This window comes from Ochotona princeps, chromosome 16 (assembly GCF_030435755.1).
Source record: "Ochotona princeps isolate mOchPri1 chromosome 16, mOchPri1.hap1, whole genome shotgun sequence".
Classification (NCBI taxonomy): Eukaryota; Metazoa; Chordata; class Mammalia; order Lagomorpha; family Ochotonidae; genus Ochotona; species Ochotona princeps.
In genome coordinates this window covers 705,198-726,148 of record NC_080847.1, presented here as the reverse complement: position 1 = coordinate 726,148, position 20,951 = coordinate 705,198, and the positions used below count along the sequence as shown (strand labels likewise).

Here is a 20,951-nt window from a genome sequence, read left to right as displayed (position 1 = left end):
GCACTCCCAGGGAAGCAACTTCAGTCTCCATCCACCCTGAGACTTGGCCAGGTGGGGGTTAAGAGGGCCTAACTAGGCCTCCCCAGGACCCCAGGCCCGAGGACATGGCAGCAAGCATGAAGGGGCATATGCAGTCAGCATCCTATGACCATGTGTGAACCTTGATGTGAGCTGACACGCGTGTGACATCTCCATGTCTGTGATAGCCTTGGTGTGAGCTAATACACACGTGTGAGGACTCCATGTCTGTACGATAGCTTTGGTGTAAGCTGACACGTGTGTGAAGTCTATGTCTGTATGAGCTGACACGTGTGAAGTCTCTGAGTTGACACGTGTGTGAAGTCTGTGTGAGCTGACACGTGTGAAGTCTGTGTGAGCTGACACGTGTGTGAAGTCTGTGTGAGCTAACACATGTGTGAAGTCTCTGAGCTGACACGTGTGTGAAGTCTCTATGTGTGAGCTGACATGTGTGAAGTCTATGTCTGTGTGAGCCGACATGTGTGAAGTCTCTGTGTGAGCTCTATGTCTATGTGAACTGACATGTGTATACTGTCTGTCCACTTTGTGCAGTACAGAGTCAGTGAGTGTCCTTAGCACAGAGTGTGGGGTGACTGTCACCATGTTGCATCTCTGGAGCCTTCAGCCTTCCCCACTGGTCCTGAAGCCTTGCCAACCCAACCTAGTAGAGCAGGGTCGGGCGCAAGCCCTGCTCCTGTCTGACGCAGGAGATGCTGAGGGACGGACCCAAGGGCCACTGCTTATTTCTGTCTCTGATGCAAGGGTCCCCAGAGCTGGTCCAGCTGGCAGGCGCCTGGGCCTCCCTCTGTAACGTGGGATGAAGGGGCAGTCCCCTCCCATAGATAGCGGAGCCTGGAGCCCGCCCCTTCCAGGCAGCCCCTGCCTGGGACCAGCCTTAGCTTCGTTGCCCATCTGGGGAGAGGATGGCTCAGGGCCCTCAGGGCCCACTCACATGGCTCCTCCATGGCCTCGCCTGCTCCCATGTGTGGCCCCTCTGTGGGCCTCCCCCCAGCCCCAGGAGCCCTGTAATCGGCTCTCATGTCATCTGTCAGCCAAGAGTGACCTGGCCCGGAGATGGCGCCAACCCCAGAACTGATAACTACAAGCCCCACGTGATGAATGCGGCGTGAGCTCAGCACCTGAAACCCATCTCCGCGGCAGCATGGCTTTCCCAGGCCTCCCCTGCGGCCTTGCCCTGACCGGGCCCTGCCACTGGGGACTGGGACCCTAGCCTGGAGAAGCTATACAGGTCCCATTTGTGTGCTTGGGGGTCCTCATGTCCTGTGAGTGATTGGTGGTGCCGTACCCTCCTGTCCCCCAGCCCAGCTGCCTGTGCTTTCCCTGCCTTGGGCCTCAGCTGTAGCATCAGGCTGCCTCCTCTGAGGAGTCTTGGGCTCTGGGCAGGGGCTACCTCTTAGGAGCTCTCGCCACCCAGTCCAGGCCAGATGCACAGGCCAAGGCCAGGTTAGGTCCCCTACCAGCCCTGCATCCGGGAATATTTGCGGGGACAACAACCACCACAGGGCCCGACCAGCTCAGGCCAAGCACCTAGGGAGGCCTCCAGAGGTCTTCCTAGAGCTTCCTGCCTCAGGACCCCATCTATAAGACGGCAGGTTGTGGGAGCTGTCCAGGGAAAGGCCACAGTACCTTCTCCTGCCCCTCCCACCCTGGGAAGCCCCTGCACCTGCCAGAAGCCTGCTGTGGCCACGGGCTGCAGGCCGCTGAGCCTTCCGTGGAGCAGAGGCCTGACCACAGCGGGGAGGGAGGACATGCCCCCAGGTGTGGGATGCTGCGGGCCACCCATCAGGCTCCTCTGGGGGCTCCTTGGGCACAGGACTGTCTTGGGGCCATACTGAGTCCCCTCCCCTCTGACCACTCCCACTGGACTGTCCCACTTAAGGTGCGCCTGGGCCTCACCGAGCACCTCCGTGCGCAGCCAGCACTACCTTGGGCCCGAGTATGCAAACCCCCAGACCCCACGTGCCAAGAGATGGGCATGCTGGCAGGGGAAGGGTCTGAGGAGAGAGTAGCCCAGGCAGAGGTGGCAGGATAGCGAGTGAGGAGGGTGAGGAGGGGCACAGGGCAGCAGCCCCAGTGCTGTGTGTGGGTGGCAGGCTTCCTGCAGGCTGCGTCGGAGCTGTCCCCTCTGTCGGCTGAGGAGGACTGCACGGGGCTGCCCCCACCTCCAGCTCACGACCGCAGCCTTGCTGTGCTCCTTTGGGCCTCCCACACTCATGCCGTTAGCAGCCTGTGTCCTGCTTGTGGGAGCGTTCCGAAACGGGCTTGGAGAGGGGGTCTGAGAGGGCACAGGGCGCCGGGGCCCATGGGCCCTGCTGGGTCAACCCAGGAAGTGCCGTGGGCTGGGAAGGTCAGGTTTGGTCGTGCTCAGTGGTGGGCTGGGGGCGTGTGTACTGTCACAGCTGTTTCTGCTGCCTCCACGTGTTGGGATGGATGTTTTGTCTGGAAAGTTCCAAGGCCCAGGCTCCAAAGACCCTGGGTGTCTTCTGGTCACCTGCCTTGGCATCCCCTACATCCTCGCAGGTCCCCAGTCAGCAGCTGTCCTGACCAGGGCTGGCAGGGAACAGGGGGGCAGAGTGCTGGCAGGCTGTGCCCAGGGAGTTACAGGTCCTTGCTGGATGTGTGCATAAAGAATGCCTCTCTCATGCTAAGGGCTGAGGCCTACAGGGAGCAGGTGCGTGGGGCTGGGGGCCAGTCTCCCTCAGGGCTTCATGCCTCCTGTGGTCAGCGTCTCCTGGGAAGGGCCTTGGAAAGCATCCAGGTCCAGGACCCAGCACAGCCTCTGATGCCCAGCAGCCCAGAAGTCAGGCTTAAGCCCTGGGCCTGCCAGGGCTGTAGCCACATGCAGGAGGGCAGAGCCATGCCCACAGCCTATCTGCACTGAGACCCGGGCTGGTGGGAAGGCCAGACTCTGTTGCTATTTTGTGTCCTTTATCAGGGCCTTATCTGGCTGCTGCTGCCACCCAGGGGCCAGGGGCTCCCTGCAGCCCCACCCCATGCCTACGGCCTTCTGCCAGCAGCAAGGGCCTCTCCCCCACTTTTGTGGGTGTGACTAGCTGTGCCCAGCACCCACCACACCATCAGCAGCAGGGCCCTAGCTCTGGATAAGCCAACGCCAGGAAATGGGGCCTGGGGGAACCTCCTCACTCCCGCATGGTTCCTGCAGGCCTCTTCCTCCCGGAAGTCTCCCTCCCACTTCCGACCAGTGTCAGGGCGCATGAGCGAGCAAATGGATGGAAAAACAGGATCCAGACGAGGCTGAACCTGAGGTCCAGGTGGCCCAGGGAGCCCCGCCTCTGTCTGGGGTTTGTTTTTATCTGTTTTGGGGTTTATTTTATTTATTCAAAACCAGAGTTAAGGAGTGAGAGACAGAGATCTTCCATCTGCTGGTTTACTCCCCAGATGGCTGCAGTGGCCAGAGCTGGGCTGGCCCAAAGCCGAGCACTTCACCCTCATCTCCCACAGGGTCCTGGAGCCACCCTCCTGCCTTCCCAGGCTGGATGGGGACTGGAGCAGCCGGGCCTCGAGCCAAGACCGTGTGGGATTGCTGCAGGCGGCAGCTGCACCCAGCTACACCACATGCAAGTGACAGCCTCATGTCCAGGAGCGCGTGCAGTCACCCTCTCCACACCCGCAGGCCCACTGGGGCAGTGCCACTGTGGGGCCACAGTTATGGGCACGGGCAAGGAGCAGAGGCCAGTGGCCGCTCAGAGCTTCCCTGTGCAATTCAGTTTAAAGCATGGAAAAAGGGAGTTGATGAAATTCGCTATCAGCACTGAGCCAATATGCAAAATATCTCACCCCCAATCAAATAGCTGTTATGTTTCCATTTCCATCTCTGCGTTGGCTTAATGAGCAAGGGGCTGCAGGCATGCAGGCGTCTGCCACTCGTGATAACCGGGGGCTCCAGGCACTGTGGGGGCTGCAGCCGGCTCCGCCCCAGCCGCAGTGGTCCCAGGCTGGCCCCTGGATGTCCACAGGCAGGTGCATGGCCTTGGGCGGCTCCGACCGCATTGGCCCTGCGGGTGAAGAGCCACTGTTGCACCCCACGGCATCAGCTGGGTCCCCTGCCTTATCCATGAAGTGGATGTGGCTGGGCCTGGCCTCCGCCTGCACCCTCCCACAGCTGGTGACAGCCACTGCGTCCCCACTCCCACTGCGTACCTTCAGCTGCCAGTCCACCCTCTGGGCTGTGACGGGATGCAGGGAGGACATGTGTGCCCAGTGTAGGGCGCCTACACAGTGTTGGTGATTTCATAACGGCACATGCTAGACCCTGCCAGGGCTCTAGGCGAAGAGGGTCCCCAGCGAGACTCAGGGTGTCTGAGGTCGTGGAGGCCAGGCTAGCCTTCTGGCAGTGCCCAGCGTGGTGCTGCGTGGCAGTCGTCTCTGCATGGTCAGTTTGTCACTTAGCGCCACACCATGCAGTCTGAATTAGCAGCTGCGGCAGGAACGGTGTGGGGCAGCCACACTCCCCAGGCTCTCCTTGTCTCAGCTTTGCTCAGCTTTGTTCTTCCCCGGTGGGAGCTTGGCTCTCCCAGGTGTCTTCTGTGTCTCAGCCAGGCTGCAGCGTCCATGAAGGCCTGTGGTCTTGTGCCCATTCCCCAGGGCAGGCCACTGAGGCCCTCGGTCCCACCGCAGCAGGTATTCCTAGCTCTCAGTGGATTGAGGAAGACTTGGGAGCTTCCAAAAGGACACAGGCAGATGGGCTGGCTCCCTAGGGCCCAGTAGGGCTGACCCCTCTGGTCATGGCCTCCTGCCCTTGGGGGAATGAGGACCAGGGGCTGGGGCCTTTTCTCTGCTGCTGCCTGTGGGAAAGGCTCAGCCCCTTGGGGACCGTGGGCCCTAGGTATCCCGGGCCCAGGGCTGGGCTGGACACAGCCAAAAGCGATGTGTCCAAAACCCAGGACCCCGTGTGGTCCACTAGAGCCTCTGCCTACACCCTCCCTCTGTGGCTGGCACTGCCAGCTCCTGCTCTTGGCACCTGCTGGGTGGGACTCCCTTCAGCCCCACCCCAACTACCTCCTAGTGCCTAGTGCTGTCCCCAGCCGCCCCTCTTGGCCTCCAGCAGCCCACAGCTATCCTCAGCCTGTCTCCGCATCAGGCGCATGTGGGTGGCCCTGTTGTGGTGGACTTGGGCTGCCCCTGCCTTCTGGAAGCAGGCTGTGCCCCTCCCCCATGCTCCAAGCCCAGGCTGAGACTAGACCCCGGCTCTGGGATCTCCAGGGAGTGGGCTTGGCAGGGCACCGCCACTTCCACCTCTGGGACATTCTGATGTCACCTTGGGGTCCTCCCTTCAGGGCCTCCCTGCAGCCCCCAGTGTGGGTCAGGTGCTGGTTTCCGGGTGCCTGCTGGGGTACATGCGACACACAGCAGAGCATGGCAACGTCTGCCCCAGGGCTAAGTCCGGCAGGTGGCAGAAGCCCAGCGTCCGGCACCCCTGTGCTGCCATCCCCACAGGGAAGGGCTGGGTCCCGGGCCCGGGCTGGCATTGAGAGGCAGGGCTCCTCACGGGTTACCCCTGCTGTATCCGCAGGTTCCCTCGGAGACATGGAGACCTCAGAGGAAACCCAGGCCATGGACACCAGCCTCACAGAACATGACACCACACAGCCAGAGCCCTCGGGCCTGGGTGAGCCCCAGCCTCCAAGCCCCCCCAGAGCAGGTGAGTTGGGTGGAGGCCACATGCCAACCACAGCCATGCAGGGTCTACTTCACCAGTCGTGCGCTAACCACCCCAGGGGGCCAGTGGGGGCCTGCTCCCCAGGGGCTGTGGCAGCAGCTCCAGAGAGGAGCACAGCCTCCATGAACAAGGCAGCCCCGGGAACCGTGCCCTCCTGCCTGTTTAATGCCTGTGAGAGGGGTCCAGTGAGGTGTCCCCTCAGGCAGGAACTACGAAGGTGCTAGTCAGAGCAGGGTGGCAGTCCAAAGAGGTCTGGTGTCCTGCCCAGAGCTACACAGCTGTGCCAGGGTGGAGCCCCAGCTGCCCTGGGCACTTGTACCCTCTGAGGGACAGAGCTGGGTGACAGCCCAGAGAGGCCTGGTGACCTGCCCAGAGCTGCACAGCCACCAGGGTGGAACCCCAGCTGCCCTGGGCACTTGTACCCTCTGAGGGACAGAACGGGACGCCCCAGCTTCACCCCAGGAGACCTGTTCAGGCTAGCTCCTGTGGGCACAGCTGTGCCCCAGGCCCCTGCAGGAGGGGCCAAGACCCTCCCCACTGTCTCCCCTTTCTCTGCTCCCACGCCTGCCCAGCTCCTGTGCACACACACTAACTCCCGCAGAGCGCAGGGGGCTGGCCGAAGGATGGACAGATGGGGTGGCACATGGGGCCTCCAGGTCGGCCATAGGTGGCATGGGCATGTGCAGAGGCCCTGGGGTGGAATGGAGGGTGGTCGGATTGGAGACAGAGAGAGGAGGACAGGGAGGGGCTGAGGACATCTGGGGGTGGCGGGGGGAGACCTAGACCGTCTTTGGCCCCAGCAAGAGGCACCCCCACCCTGGCACTTGCTGTCCAGGTATCAGGGTGCCTGCAGAGCCTCTCAGCCCTGCCCAGCGGTGGCCCCTGCTGCGACTCCACACTTGGCCCAGTGGCCCTCGGCCTCCGTGTCTCAGTCTGTGGAGTGGGTCACTGTCCCCGTCCACCATTGCCTCTGACCACCAGTACCACAGGGGCCAGGACCGCAGAGGGCAGGTGGCTGCGATGGACTTTGAGCTGCTGGCTTCCTGGGGAGTCAGGCTGCTTATCTGATGTGGGAGCTGGGGCTGCTGGGGCGGGGGTGGGACCCACAGCCAGGGCTGCACCTGGCACAGCCACAGCGATAGCACGATGGGCGTGATAAGGCTGCGCGGTGCGATCGGCCAGTGAGGCCGGACCCATGTGGCTCCCCACGGTGGCTGGAGCGCCATGCCAGCCACTTTGATTTATAGCCAAAAATAATAGGACTTTTATACCATGCGATTGATTTATTTGATGTTAATCACAGCTCTTATCTTGGTATTAATAATCTGCTGGGTGCGTGACGTCACGGAGGGGCTCTGCCGGGCGCGCATCGATTGGGGGCCCGCACTGGTTATCAGCCCAGCCGGGAAGCAAACATGCCCTTTGGGCCACCGTGGGGAGCGGGCGATTGCAGGCCCCCAGCTGCCGACTGCAACAGCGCTGGTGCCCGCTGGCCTGGGCGTGCCCAGGGCCCTGCACTCCTCCGGCTGCTGGGAGTAGCTGGAGACACCACTGTGGGCGGTCAGTGAGGGGCGAGGGTTTGCAAAGGCCCCTATGCCTTCCATCCCAGAGGGCCGGGAAGGGGCACCCTCCCAGCCAGGGGGTCTCGGCAAGGCAGTGATGCTGTCTTCCTCCCTGCAGACGCAGCTCTGTCCCCACCACCAGCGCCCCCCACGTCCCCAGGAGCCCCCAAGGAGGAGATGGAGGGGCCCGAGCCAGAGGCCACATCCCCGACAGAGAGCAGCAACTCCTGGACAGGGCCAGGTAACCACATGGGCAGGGCCAAGTCCCCAGCGGCTGGAAGAGGCCGCTATGCCAGGCACGTGGGTCTGAGCCAGATCGCGGGGAGCGGGCACGCGTGTGTGATGTTCTTGTGGCAGCACCAAGCGGAACCCCGGGAGTGGTGGCAGTGTGTGATGGCCACGCTCTGCCAGGAGGAGGGGACGGGGCGGGGACGGGGGTGCACACGGAGCCTCTGGGCTATCTTACCTAGCCACCCCAGTGCTGGGGCTTGTGCTTGGGTCCGCTGGTGGGCAGGTGAGAACCCAAGACAGGAGTCGGGGGGCTGCTCCAAGCATCTGTGGGCAGTGTCATGCAGTGCCACCCTTCTAAGGTGGCAGCTCTGACCTCAGGTCCCCATATGGGTGGAGACTCCAGGCAGCTCTTTCTGGGGGCCAAGTCATACTCTGCCCTTGGTGAGGTACCCTGCCTCCCCACGGCCAAAGTGCAGGTGTCAGGAAGCCGCAGGCTGGGGACTGACCACCCAGTGTCCCTGTGTGGAGCCCTGGGTTCCTGGAGCAGGGTGGGAAGGCGGTGAGTGGTGCCCACAGCAGGTGGGGGCACATGGGGGGGATGTGCAGTGCCCTCCTCAGCCTGGGTGGTCTAAGGCCAGGACAGTGACCCCTGGAAGCCCAGGGTCCACTCCCAGCCTCTGAGACATGGGCAGTGGCCACCTAGGACCCTCCTAGGCCCCAGGAAGGGACTTGAATATGTGGGCAGCAGCTTCCGCCCAGAGTTGCAGGCCTGTGGCCAATGGGCCAGAGGACACTGGCCACATAGCCACTGTTGCAGGCTGAGCAGTCTCCCCCGGAGGTCAGCACAGCAGCCACCCAGCACAGGTGAGAGGGGGAAGGAGAGAGAGGACCCACGTGAGCCGCTGCTGGGCCCAGAGGCCAAGGCCTGGCTGAGCCGCAATCGGATGGGGGCTGGAACTTTCCGGGGGCTGGGCGCAGCCCCGCCGATAGAGGCTCCTGTGTGGTGGGCAGTGCAGGCGATAAGCCCGCGGCCACCCGCCTCGGCGGCCACCCACCCTGGTGGCCACTACCTATCACACCCACACAGGCCACGCTTATCGTCAGATTCCTTATCTGCAGGGCCGCTGCGCGCTGGTGGGTACCAGGGCCAGTCCCGGTGGGCTGCAGCCCCTTCCCTGCAGGTCCCAGCTCTATTCCTAAGGGGCTCTGTGGCTGCCCACCTCCCTCCTGCCACTCTTGGCTCTCCCTTCTGTCTCCATCTCTCTCTCTCTTTCTCCTTCTCTCTTTCTCTCTCTGAGCTAGTTTCCTTATCTCTGGGCCCAGCTCCCCTCCTCCTCAGCGTGGGAATGGCCACAGGCCCTACCGGACAGTACCTGGCCTTCCTCTGCTGGGAGCAGGGGAAGGGGGCCGGAGGGTGGGACCCAACTGCCCAGGAGGACACAGACCCCAGGAAGCGCCACGCAGCAACAAATGGCAGGCAGCCTCCCAGGCCCCCAAGTCACCTGCCTGATGCCCACTGCCCTGCCCTCAGCGTCCCCGAGGGTCTCAGGCCGTGTCCTCCAGTAGAGACGCTGTTACCCTGCCCAGAGGCTCCACCTGGTCTTGGAGTGGGAGTGCAGGTGGAGTGGTTCCCACACATCACCTGCCCGGGAGAGGCCACTGTCCACTGTGGGACCTCAGGCCTGGAGGCTCTGAGTGGGAGCCAGGACCCAGCTGAGCTGTGACCCCAAGCCCTGCAGTGGCCTCTAGGGGACGTGAGGGTAACAGCTAGAGCCAAGGACCCCCTGGGTCCTACTGCTGCACCTGAGACCTGAAGGAGGCCTCTGGCTTTGGAGGTGGGGGGATGGGGCTGACCCCTGGAGGGGTGGGACTGACCTCAGAGGGCGGGGCTGCCCCATGGAGGGGCGGGGTTTATCTAAGAGTGGGGCGGGGCTGACCCATGGAGGGGCGGGGTTGACCTAAGAGGGGCGGGGCTGACCCACAGAGGAGCAGAAGGTCCTTGTCCCTTTTGCAGCCTAGCTGGGCAGTGGCTGTTGGGGACTTCCCTGGTGTCCCAGTGTCCCCTTCTGTCCCCCCACTTCAGGTCAGGGGAAAGACGGTGTCTCGGGAGACACAGCTCCCGTCTGACTTTGGGGTCCGCAAGGCCCAGCGATTGTCTACCCAGAGGCTGCCATGGCCCTCAACCCACCTGGCTGGGTCAGGAGGATGGAGGCCAACGCAGCAAGAGGTGGTGTGGGGTCCCTGTCCCTGGGGCCTTGGCTGGGCTCAGGGCGCAGCCCACACCTGCCCAGGCTGTGGCTCGCTGAATCACCCCCTCCCCACCCTTGCCAGTACCATCTCTGCTGCAGGCGAGGGCGAGCCTGCTGTGTGGAGTGAATGGGACAGGAACCCTTCCTGGCATAGGGTACGCTGGCACGGAAGGAGGCACCTCCACCAGGGTGTCTGCTGCACTCAGTGTTGGGGTGAGTGCAACTTCCTGGCAGGGCTTCCCAGGGAAGGGGAGCAAGTGAGAAGACAGCTGTGGGGCTCACGGATGTGGAGTGCTGCGTCCACCGGCCCGACTCTCCCCCCGGCCTGGTGCTGCACTGTGTGTCTGGGGGTGCTGGTGTCAGCTCCGCACTCACACGGGGAGCCCTTCAGGATGAGGCTTTGCAGGGCTGTGAGGGTCGTGGGGCCTGCTCGGGCTAACCCCGGCCTGGGGCCCTGTCCTCAAGTCCCCAGAAAGGCTGCTTGGGAGCTAATGGGGCTCCTGGGGGGGCTCAGAGTAAAAGGCCTACAGGGAGGACTCAGCGCCTCAGGGGCGGGGGCAGGAGGCAGCCAAGGGCAGTGGGGGGGTGCTGCCCCTCCCTGGCGCGGTTCTGGCAGGACCCCCCAGTCTGGGAGCTGGCCATCTGGCCTCTGCTCCGTGACTGAGCCGGCCCACGTTATTGCGCCCAGGGCGGTAGGATGGGCTGTCCTGGAGCTGTCTTGATGGCCACAGGGTGATGGGCCAATATGCGACCTCCCTCTCCCCACATCGTGGCCTGCGTGGGTGGGAAATCAGTCCGGGATTTCGCGTTATCACAGGGCTGGCCGACGGGGCAGCCCCCGGTCTATTTGTGTTAGATTAACAGTCGGGAGGGGGTGCTGGTGGATGACGAGGTCAGCCTGGGGGCAGCTCGGGCCTGGGCCTGGGCTGGCCGCCCCCCACCCCCACCCCCACCCCAGGCATGGAGCCAGCGTGCATGGAGTACCTGCCAGGGCCGCCACAGGTCTGTGTCACTCTCAGACTGTCCTCCCAAGAGAGCCTGTGGACAGAGCCCTGTGGTGGGAGGGGGTGTTGGTGCAGGGCTTCCCTGGGCGGCCCCCATGCTGTGCTCAGCAGCCCATCGCCCCAGCAGTTTGGCCTCTGGCCTGCCTCTGACCATGCCTCCCACCGAGGCCCTTGGACCTCGGGGCCACCAGCCGCAGGAGAGCCTACACCATCTCATCCCCTGCCCTGGGCCTGCCAACAATGCCTGTTTCCAGACCCAGATGCCCCCAGCCTCAAGAAAATGTCCGGATCAGTAGGGCCTGCGCCCAAGCCTCAGCCCCTGCTGTTGTCTGGGTCGATCGCGTGGGTCCTAGGCTCAGGCCCCCTCCCCAGCTGGGGCTGGACGTGGTGTGGGCAGAAGGCAGCGGGGCAGCGGGGCACCCGTCAGGTCCTCTGGCCTGCTGGCGGGTGGGGGCCCAGGCTGGCCGCCGGCCACACGCTCCCCACTGACCTCACCACCTTCCGGGAGCAGCCATCTGCGGCCAGGGTGGCTAATCAAGCCACTTCCTCCTCCACCCTCCCACCCTTCCTGCCCAGCCGGCCGGCCTCCCCCTCTCCCCACAGCCTGGCTGCCTGTGCCTGCCAGCACCCCCACCTGGGGAGCCGTGGAGACAAGCCCACAAGCCTCCCTCCTGGCCCTTGGTCTTTTAACCTCTGACATGTGTCTGAGGCACCTAGGGCAAGGCGGGCAGGATGTGCCACCCGGGACTCACTGGTATCACTACTGCCCCTCTCACCGAAGCCCTGGCCGAGTCTGAGTGGACTGGGCACCCTGCACCCTGTAGCTCCCTCCGTCTCCCCTTCTGGGGGGAGGTGGGCGTGGCGCCCCACCTGGTGGAGGGGGAGCTGCATCCCGAGCCATCCTCCCCCTGCCTGCTGCCCAGCTGTCACAGGGACAGCCCCAGCGGCCTGAGGAGCCCCGCCCTGCCACACGCCCGCACCAGCTCCCGTGTCTTTATTTATTTATTACTCCTCTATCCGTGCACAACTTTTTATTTCCTTGCTGCGTTTTTCCATTTCGGCGGCCATGGACGTGGCCGATAAGATCGGTCCCCAGAGATGGGACAAAGGGGCCGCTCAGCGCGAGGGCTGGTCATATCCTGAGCCCACGAGGGCCAAGCAGGGCCGGGATGCAGCAGATGTTATCACGCCTGGTCTGCCCTGCACAGGGATGCCCAGTGCCCAGTGAGCAGCATGGCTGCCAGGGCCTGTCCCTGCCACTCCCAGGTATCCTGTCAGACCAGGCCTGTCGGCCGTAGTGGAATCATCCCTCCTGGCCCACCACGCGGTCCCAGCTGACTGGCAGCACCCACACTGGGCCACAGGCGGACCAAGTGGCCCTGGTCCTGGGGAAAGATTTGTGTGGGGGGTCACGCAGGGTGGGCAGGAGGGTTCTCTGTCCTGTAGGTCAGAGCTGGAAGGAGTTCTATAGGAGCAAAGATGTGACTGTACAGGGGCACATTGCATGCACATGCCCCCTGGTGCCAAGTCGGGGGCACACCCAGCCCTGTGCCCTGGTGGCTCTGCTGATGTTTCTCCAGGCTCTCATAGGTGTCCTGGGCCATGCAGTCCCATTGGCAGACAGGGCAGGGTGTGGGGACCCAGCACCTTGGGACACGGAGCCTGGCCAGGGTGTGGGGACCCAGCACCTTGGGACACAGAACCTGGCCAGGGGTGTGGGGACCCAGCACCCCGGGACACAGAACCTGGCCAGGGGTGTGGGGACCCAGCACCCCGGGACACGGAGCCTGGCCAGGGGTGTGGGGGCCCAGCACATTGGGACACAAAGCCTGGCCAGGGGTGTGGGGACCCAGCACCTTGGGACACAAAGCCTGGCCAGGGGTGTGGGGACCCAGCACCTTGGGACACGGAGCCTGGCCAGGGGTGTGGGGACCCAGCACCTTGGGACACGGAGCCTGGCCAGGGGTGTGGGGACCCAGCACCCCGGGACACGGAGCCTGACCAGGGGTGTGGGGACCCAGCACCTTGGGACACGGAGCCTGGCCAGGGGTGTGGGGACCCAGCACCTTGGGACACGGAGCCTGGCCAGGGGTGTGGGGACCCAGCACCTTGGGACACGGAGCCTGGCCAGGTGTGTAGGGACCCAGCACCTTGGGACAGAGCCTGGCCAGGGGTGTGGGGACCCAGCACATTGGGACACGGAGCCTGGCTGGGGTTTGGGAACCCAGCACCTTGGGACACGGAGCCTGGCCAGGGGTGTGGGGACCCAGCACCTTGAGACACAGAGCCTGGCTGGGGGTTGGGAACCCAGCACCTTGGGACACGGAGCCTGGTCAGGGGTGTGGGGACCCGGCACCCCAGGACAGAGCCTGGCCAGGACCCAGCACTGGAGCGGTCATCTTGGCCCTCAGTGTCCTCGTACATGCCTGGCCTGGTCTCTGTCTGGACAGGGGAAGCAGGTACTGCTCATGTTATACGGAGCCACTCTTGATTTCCTGGCAGGAAGAGGAAGGGGTGCTGAGACCCTGCCTTCAGGGCCTTCCCTCAGCCAGGCTGGCCCCTGAGGTTGGGGGGCCCCATGAGATCCGTGCGCCACCAGCAGCACTGGTACACAGGACCCTCTCCAAGCTGCAGGAGATCCAGTGCCCAGGAACCAGCTGCCTGGAGAGGCTGCGCTTAGCCGCACACCCTGTGGAACGTGTTCCCATGCTAGGTCCTGGGGTGCTGGGAACTCGGGGTTGCCTCCCCCAGGGTTCAGCACACCCTGCCCAGCCCCTGCCCAGCCAGCATGCCTGCCTTTAGGTCAGGGAGGCCCCAGGACCCATCCAGGAGCACTGCGCCCCACCCTCCCAGGCAGTCCCAGGGCTGCCATTAGCCGGGGCAGGGTTCAGGCCGATAAAGACAGGCTGTTGTTTTGTGTCAAAAAATCAATAATACAGCGATGTTCCCGGCGATAGGGAAAGGAGTTCGCAGTGGCCAGCTGGCGGGGCGGAGCCTGTGGTGTCAGACCCCAGCCAAGCACCCCCTAGGCCACAGGGGAGCCCCAGCCTTGGCACCCCCGGCCTTCGCATGTCTTCAGGGGGCTGGGGGGCTGGCTGCAGCCCAGGTTCTCATGTCTATTGTGGCCCAAGGGACACAGCCCTGGAAAGCGGTCAGTGCTCTGAGGACAGTAAGCAAGACGCTGTGGGGTTCCCCAGGCCCCAGAGCAGCACCCACACCAGCGCCTACCGTGGGCACCGTGGGGCGGCACTTGCTGTCCCAGATCACTCTGTCAGAGTCCCTTCTGCTGCCAGCTCTTGGGAATGGCAATGTGCCCAGTGGGCACGCGTGTGAGGTGATTGCCGCAACAGGTGTTATGGTCAGACTGGGTCCCCATGGGTGCTCGGGCAGGTGCAGCCAGCCTCCCAAGTGTGTGTCCCAGAGGAGACCTCAGCAGAGATGGTTCTGGAGCCACAAGCCATTGACAGTGAGGGCCCGGGGAACAGATGTAGGACACCTGCGCTAAGCCAGGCGGGGAGAGGAACCCCGTAGGCAGGAGGCTGGGGGACAGTGCTGGGGTGCAGGCAGGCAGGCCACCCAGGGCCCTCGGCAAGGGGCAGGATGGTCACAGTAGGCAGCAGACCGGGGGACAGAGCCAGGCTGCAGCGCAGGCAGGCAGGCAGGGGGACTGTGCCGCGGTACAGCACAGGCAGGCAGGCGTGCCAGCCTCCTGGGGCCCTCAGTCAGGGGCAGGACAGTCATAGGAGAGTTCTGGAGAATACCTGCTTTTGGCTTCCTGTCTTGATGTGACCACTCTGTGAAGCAGTACAGTGGGGACGAAGGGGTCCAGCTCCTCCCAGCACCCAGTTCAGAGGTCAGGCCTGCTCATGTCCTCACATCACATGTGCGTCCCAGTTCCTGGCCCCTCCATCCTGGTCCTGGTGACCATCGGGGACTCCTGTCTGAGTGGGAGAGGCAGGGAAAGGTGATTGCAAGCACACGCTGGGAGCTCACTACAAAGCAGGAGGGACAGGCTGCTCCTCCTAAGCTGGGGTTTGGCCAAGTCCAGAGTTCACGGACAAGAGCCAGAGGTGGATCCTGGCTAGCCGCGTCGTCGGGGAGCTGCCGACCCTCCAGGGGCCTGGGTGTGCATGTCGGCGCGCATGTTAGGGGCAGCCGGTCTCAGGTCCATGCACCCACCAGCCGGGCCTGCCTGCCTCTGGCCATGCCCAGACTTCTGGAACCCCAGCTGGGGCTCCCCTCCCCCTGGTCCCTTTTTCTTTCCCTTTTTGTGACTTTTATCAAAGGCAAACAGCATGATCCCAAGATAGGGCCGCTCCAAGCAGAGCCAGGCCCAGCTGGTCTGAGAGTCACGGGGTGGGGCGGAGTGATGGACCGATTAGATAAGGGGGCGCTGGGGTGGCACGGGGTGAGGAGTGGGCACCCACTTGCCGCCCACAGACCACAGCCCTTGACCAGGGGTGCAGGTGCAGGGCTGTCCTGCAGCACCCCCAGCCCATTACTCAGATGGGGACAGAGGCCTTGAGACTCCGCGGGCTGGCTGCACCCCGTTCTCTCTCAGCACTGCCCAGAGGTCAGGGGTCACCTGACACAGATCTCTGCTGTCCAAGGCCAGCCTGCAGGCCTGTGGGCTCTGCGACCCAGGTGGGCTCTTGAAGTCCTCCTCCTGTCTGCTCCTCTGGTTCCTCCAGCAGGATGGGATCGGGGAGTGGGGAGGCCTGAGGAAAGTGAGGGCTTGTCAGCCAACTCAGGAAGACCAGTCTTGGGTGGATGGTGAGATAGGGTGATTGGAAAGGCAGTTACCAAGAAAAGGAGAGAGATCTTCCATGTGCTGGCTCACTCCCCAAATGGCCATGAAGGCCAGAGCTGAGCTGACCCGAAGCCAGGACCTCTTCCGGGTCTCCCACACAGGTGAAGGGTCGCAAGGCTCTGGGCCGTCCTCCACTGCTTCTGCAGGTCACAGGCAGGGAGCTGCAGGGAAGTGGAGCATCCGGGATTAGAACCGGCGCCCACATGGATTACTGTGCTGCAGGTGGAGATTGGCTTGTTATGCCCCAAGGACAGTCAAACCCCTCTGCTTTGGAGAGGGGCTTTGGTGACCCTGTTGGAATGGGGAGCTTGGGCCCAGCGCAGTAGCTAAAGTCCTCACCTTGCACACACTAGGATCCCATATGGGCGCCGGTTCGTGTCCCAGCAGCTCCACTTCCCATCCTGCTCCCTGCTGTGGCCTGGGAAAGCAGGGGAGGACGGCCCAAGGCCTTGGGACCCTGCACCCGTGTGGGAGACCCGGAAGAGGCTCCTGGCTCCTGGCTCCTGGCTTTGGGTCAGCGCAGCTCTGGCCATTGCAGCAACTTGAAGAGTGAATCAACAGATGGAAGATCTTCCTCTCTTTCTCTCCTCCTCTCTGTGTATCTGACTTGCCAATAAAAAATAAATAAATTAATTTTTTAAAAGAAAGGGGAACTGGAGAGATCCCTGAGGCAGGGGGCTGTGAGGGGCATGAGGTCAGGCGGGCCACACCTCTGCTGGCCACACAGGCCCCCGTGCAGGGACTGAAGGCAGAGAAGCAGGCAAGGAGTCCCAGACGCTGCTCTGCTGCCAGGCACCTGTCCCAGCGCAGCCAGGCTCCCCTGTGGGTGGCACAGCCCGCTCCTGTTGCACCTGGGAGCTCTGAGATGGCTGTGAGCATTCTGAGTGTCCAGCCCGCAGGGACAGGGACCCTGAGCCAGGGAGTGGTTGTCAGGATGGCCTCGCCTCCCGGGTCCCCTGGTCTTCCTGTCCCTGGCCAGCCCCAAGGAGTGGGCACTGCCCTGAAGCACGGGCCATGGCCTTTATCAGTGGCCAAGCCCCTCTCTGGCACTGCACGATACCCAGGGGACAGAGTGGCTGCCGGGGAAATGCCAGCCACAGGCTTATCTGGGAGGCTCGGTTCTGGCCGCGAGAGCCGATTAGGGTGCAGGGGCCGTTTGCATCGTGTGGTAGGCGGCCCAGCCCCTCCCCTTCCGCTTGCCCAGGGAGGGAAAGGCAGGGGCGGGTGGGGCAGCAAGGCAGCGTCTGGACAGGGCTCTGAGCCCAGGCCACTGCTGGGCGTCAGGAAGTGGGGGACCCTGGGATCCCCTGACCTGGGCCCTGTGGGCTCCTGTGCTGCCTGGAGCTTCCTGACCCCCCCCGGCCCCACCCACCTTCAAAGGGGTTTGGAAGAGTTGATGACCGGAGCACAGGGCAAGAGCAGCCAGCCTGGGGCCCCACAGCCAAGAGTGCACGTCCCCTAGGGCCAGCTGTCACTCACCAGGCCCCTCCCGTCCCCAGTGAAGGGACACCCAGCTGGAATTCAGGAGCAGGGGGGTCAGGGACAGCCAGGACCCTGGGATCCTGGCCGTGGCCGAGGGCGGCCTCGCAGTGTGGCCATGGCTGGGCTGCTGCCGTCTTATCTGCCCTGGGGAGGACAAGGCCCGTGTGTTTGTGTGCTATCTCCACCATTAGGGTGCCTATCTGATCATTGAGCCCATGAAGGCCATGGTCAGACCACGTGGGGCCTCTGTGGTCCTGGGGGGTGTGGACCAGCCTGCAGGAGAGTGACCACAGGCAGCCACACTGTCCTAGAAGAGGGACAGGTGATGGGCAGGGGTGTAGAGTGGGCACCCACAGGAAGCCCCCTGCAGCCTGCTGAGGCCTACCTGACTCACCCAGCACCCACCTCGGCCTGCGTCTGCCTGTGACTCCTCTCTCGGGGCTGGGGCCTCTGCTGCTGGGTTTCAAGCCCACCCAATGCAGGATGCCCCCCACATAAGACCCCCTCAAACTGCTCCCCTGCATGGTATCAGGTGGGGGTAGCCGTGCGGCTTTTGCTGGCCCTTAACAGACTGCAGCCTGTCAAGGGCCATCGTGAGCACTGGCCTCCTGGGGCCTGGGGCGCCACATGTGGGCTGGGTTCTTGTGTGGGCCTCACTTCCCCTTCCCATGTCTCTCTCCACAGATGAACTGGAGTCAGTGCTGTGCAGTGGGCAGCAGCAGGTGCGGGCCCGGGATGGCCTCACCCGAGGCCTGGCCTGGGGTCCGTTCCAGGGGAGCATCAAAGCCATGGCCTCGTCCCCCAGGCAGGCAGAGCTGGTAAGGAGCCCCCTGCCCGCCCACGGATGTAGGCCACAGCCCAATGGGACGGGGCGCTGGGGGCCCAGGAAGGGCTTTCCGGGAAAGGGGGTGCTTGGAGGAGATGCAGGGAAGGTGGGAGCCACGAGAACAGGGACACCCCACTGGGCTCTGGGAAAGTCTCAGGGTGTTCCTGTGCAGCAAGCAGCCCGCACCTGCCACCCCCGCCCCCATGCTCACCGTGGGCACCTGGGCCATGAGGGTCTGGCACAGCGGGAAGGACCTGGGGAGGGGTGCGTGCCAGAGATGTCACATGGCTGTGGTCACCAAGTAGCCTCAGGGGGTGGGGTGGCCACGGCTCAGGCCTGCTTCGTGTCCTTTGGTGGCTCAGCCCCGGCTGCAGGAGGCTGAGGCCTCGAGCCTGGGGGAAGGCAGCTGGAGCACTCTGGCCACAAGGCCCTGGGACCTGAGCCCACGGCTGTCACCCCAGCTGCCTGCGTGCAGAAGTACGGGCTCAGCTGAGGGCACGAAGGCACCCAGTGGGCTCAGCAGCTTTGGGCCATCTCTTCACCATATGCTCAGCCCCTGGGCCTCCTCTTCCTCAGCCGTGGGGACCTCAATGGATGCAGTGGGCTCTGAGGACCCCTGTGAGGGGGTGGCAGGGTGACCGCTCGCTGGTCCATGCCGGGCAGGTAGCTGTGGTCTGCAGGGATCACCGTCCCTGTCCCTGGAGGGGTGTAGGCAGCCATGGCTCCAGGATGAGGAGTACCTGGACTCCCAGCATGTGTAAGGACAAGGCCACAGCGGGGGTGACGGAGCTGGGGGGGTCTCATTGCACTAGAGGCCTCTTGGGGGCCCATTTGAGGTGGGGAAAAGTGAGGCTTCAGGTGACCTGCCCATCTGTGCACCCCAAGGCCCCCTGATTCAGGGAGAGCCCTGCGCCTGGCCTGCCCACACAGCCCACACGCCCGCCTCCTCGCGGGGGGCTCATCTCCCCTGCCCCCACCCTATCTCGCAGCATTAAATCCTGATTAACCCTTATCTTCCTCAGGGCGCTATCTCCGCCCTGGCGCCAGGTGTCCAGACACCCCGCATGATGGATTCCTTCCCGATGCTTCATTTCTTGTCCAAATATTTTTGCTAACGTTGCAGCAGCCCCTTATCGAGCTCAGCTGACGGCTCCCAGGTCTCTCCCTCCCAGGCTCCCTCGCCACATCGCGGCCTGCCCCCCACTGTCCTCTCGCCGCCAGCCTGGGGCTCACTTCCCTCGGGAGGGAAGCGGAAGGAAGGGGCTGGTGCAGCTCAGATGCAGGGCCCCTCCCCCGGCTGCTGGGAGGACAGGCTGTGCCGGGCACGCACCCTGTACCCCTGACATGGCCCAAAGATCCAGAAAGGTAGCCAGCCAGGGACTGGGGTGCAGTCTGGCCTCCACGAACTGCCCACCAACCCAAGATCCCTAGAGCCAGCCAGGCTCACAGCTGGGGCAGACAGCCCTCATGGTGGCTGGGCGGCCTCAGTGAGGCCCAGCCTGCACTCAGATCCATGCAGATCCCCAGCTCTTGGCAACCTGGCAGCAGCTGGGGCCAGAACCACCCTCCTCACCCCCACACTGGTGCCAGGGTCCATGGCCTTTGCAGATGCTGGCTGAGTGGAGGCTCTCCCCAAGTGCCCTTCTGTGTGTGAGGGGTCCATTCTAGGCACCCATGGACACCTGGCCCCTGCTCCCTGCTGGTGTGGCCCTTCAGGGCCATGAGCCTTGAGGCAAGGGCCCCAGCTGGGCCCTGGAGTGGCACCAGGCAAGCACGCCTTGCTGGGCAGGTCCCTGGCTCCCCTCATCGGCCTCTGCTGGACTCCACCTGCCCCTTCCCTGCTCTCTAGAGGCTGCTCCTCATGCAGGATGGTCTCATCTGAGGCCCCTACCTCACCCACGAGCTCCCTCCCTGAATGCGGCTGTGCCCATGGCTCCAAGTGGACGCCTGTGGAGGCTGCTCCTCATGCAGGATGGTCTCATCTGAGGCCCCTACCTCACCCACGAGCTCCCTCCCTGAATGTGGCCGTGCCCATGGCTCCAAGTGGACGCCTGTGGAGGCTGCTCCTCATGCAGGATGGTCTCATCTGAGGCCCCTACCTCACCCACGAGCTCCCTCCCTGAATGCGGCCGTGCCCATGGCTCCAAGTGGACGCCTGTGGAGGCTGCCGCTTGCTGCTCCACAAGACTGTCATTCTGGCTCGACTGAGGCAGCAAGCTGAGGGGTGGGCACCCAGCCTGCCCGCAGCTCAGTGGGCACCCAGCCTGCCTGCAGCTCAGTGTCGCTGCCTGCAGCTCAGTGGGCACCCAGCCTGCCTGCAGCTCAGTGGGCACCCAGCCTGCCCGCAGCTCAGTAGGCACCCAGCCTGCCTGCAGCTCAGTGTCGCTGCCTGCAGCAGCAGGGTGGGAGGCTAGGATCCTTCCTGTGACTTGAAAGCCCCAGGCTAGGAAAGCGCTGGGCAGCCTCTCCGCACCCTGGCCAACCTGCACCCCACCGCTGGCTCCCTCCCTTGCCTGGAGACCAGAGGTGGGCAGCTGGGACCCAGTGAGCCTGAGGGCACAGCTGGCAAGGCTGCCCAGATCCCGTCACCCACTGGGTCGAGTACTTCCCTCACACAGGGCTATGGCTTCCCCTTAGCCCTGCCCTCGCCCTCCTCTGGGTTCCCCAGCTGCCCCTGAGGACCATCTGACGTGGGGTGCACAGCCGCCCAGGGCCCATGGCCCTCCTCCAGGCTCTGGGAGATGGGAGGTACCAGAGGCCGCAGTACACACGGCCAGGGAACCATGGGCGCCTTGTCAGGCCGGGAGGCCCAGGCAGCCACTGGCTCCCTGGACGGGCTGGACCAGGCCACCCCCGAGGGCCCCGCACTGCACAGCAAGGCTGGGAACGCCCTAGCTGAGCTGCCGCAGCGGATGCTCAGATGGGGTTTCCGATGGTTATCGGCCGGGTGCGGTCAGCCAGGCACGGCCAGACACTGACCCTTTTGTCGGAGAAACAAGGAGTGCTCTCAGATCCACCCCAGGAGGCTGAGTGGCTATTCGCTCTCCTGGGCAGGGGCTCTAGGCGTG

The 20,951-nt window shown here is 64.0% G+C and overlaps 1 protein-coding gene across 2 annotated transcripts in view; it reads left to right on the top strand.

Annotated features, from left to right (window-relative positions):
* The window catches only part of ZFPM1 (zinc finger protein, FOG family member 1), a 34,171-nt gene that overhangs the window by 7,865 nt on the left and 5,355 nt on the right, over window positions 1–20,951 (top strand). The window contains exons 2-4 of one of the 2 annotated variants that reach the window (XM_058674615.1): window positions 5,573–5,701; window positions 7,400–7,522; window positions 17,742–17,875. In XM_058674615.1, the coding sequence (XP_058530598.1) occupies window positions 5,573–5,701; window positions 7,400–7,522; window positions 17,742–17,875 (386 nt within the window). The remainder of the gene's footprint in view (window positions 1–5,572; window positions 5,702–7,399; window positions 7,523–17,741; window positions 17,876–20,951) is intronic. The other variant, XM_058674616.1, reaches the window with a different exon arrangement.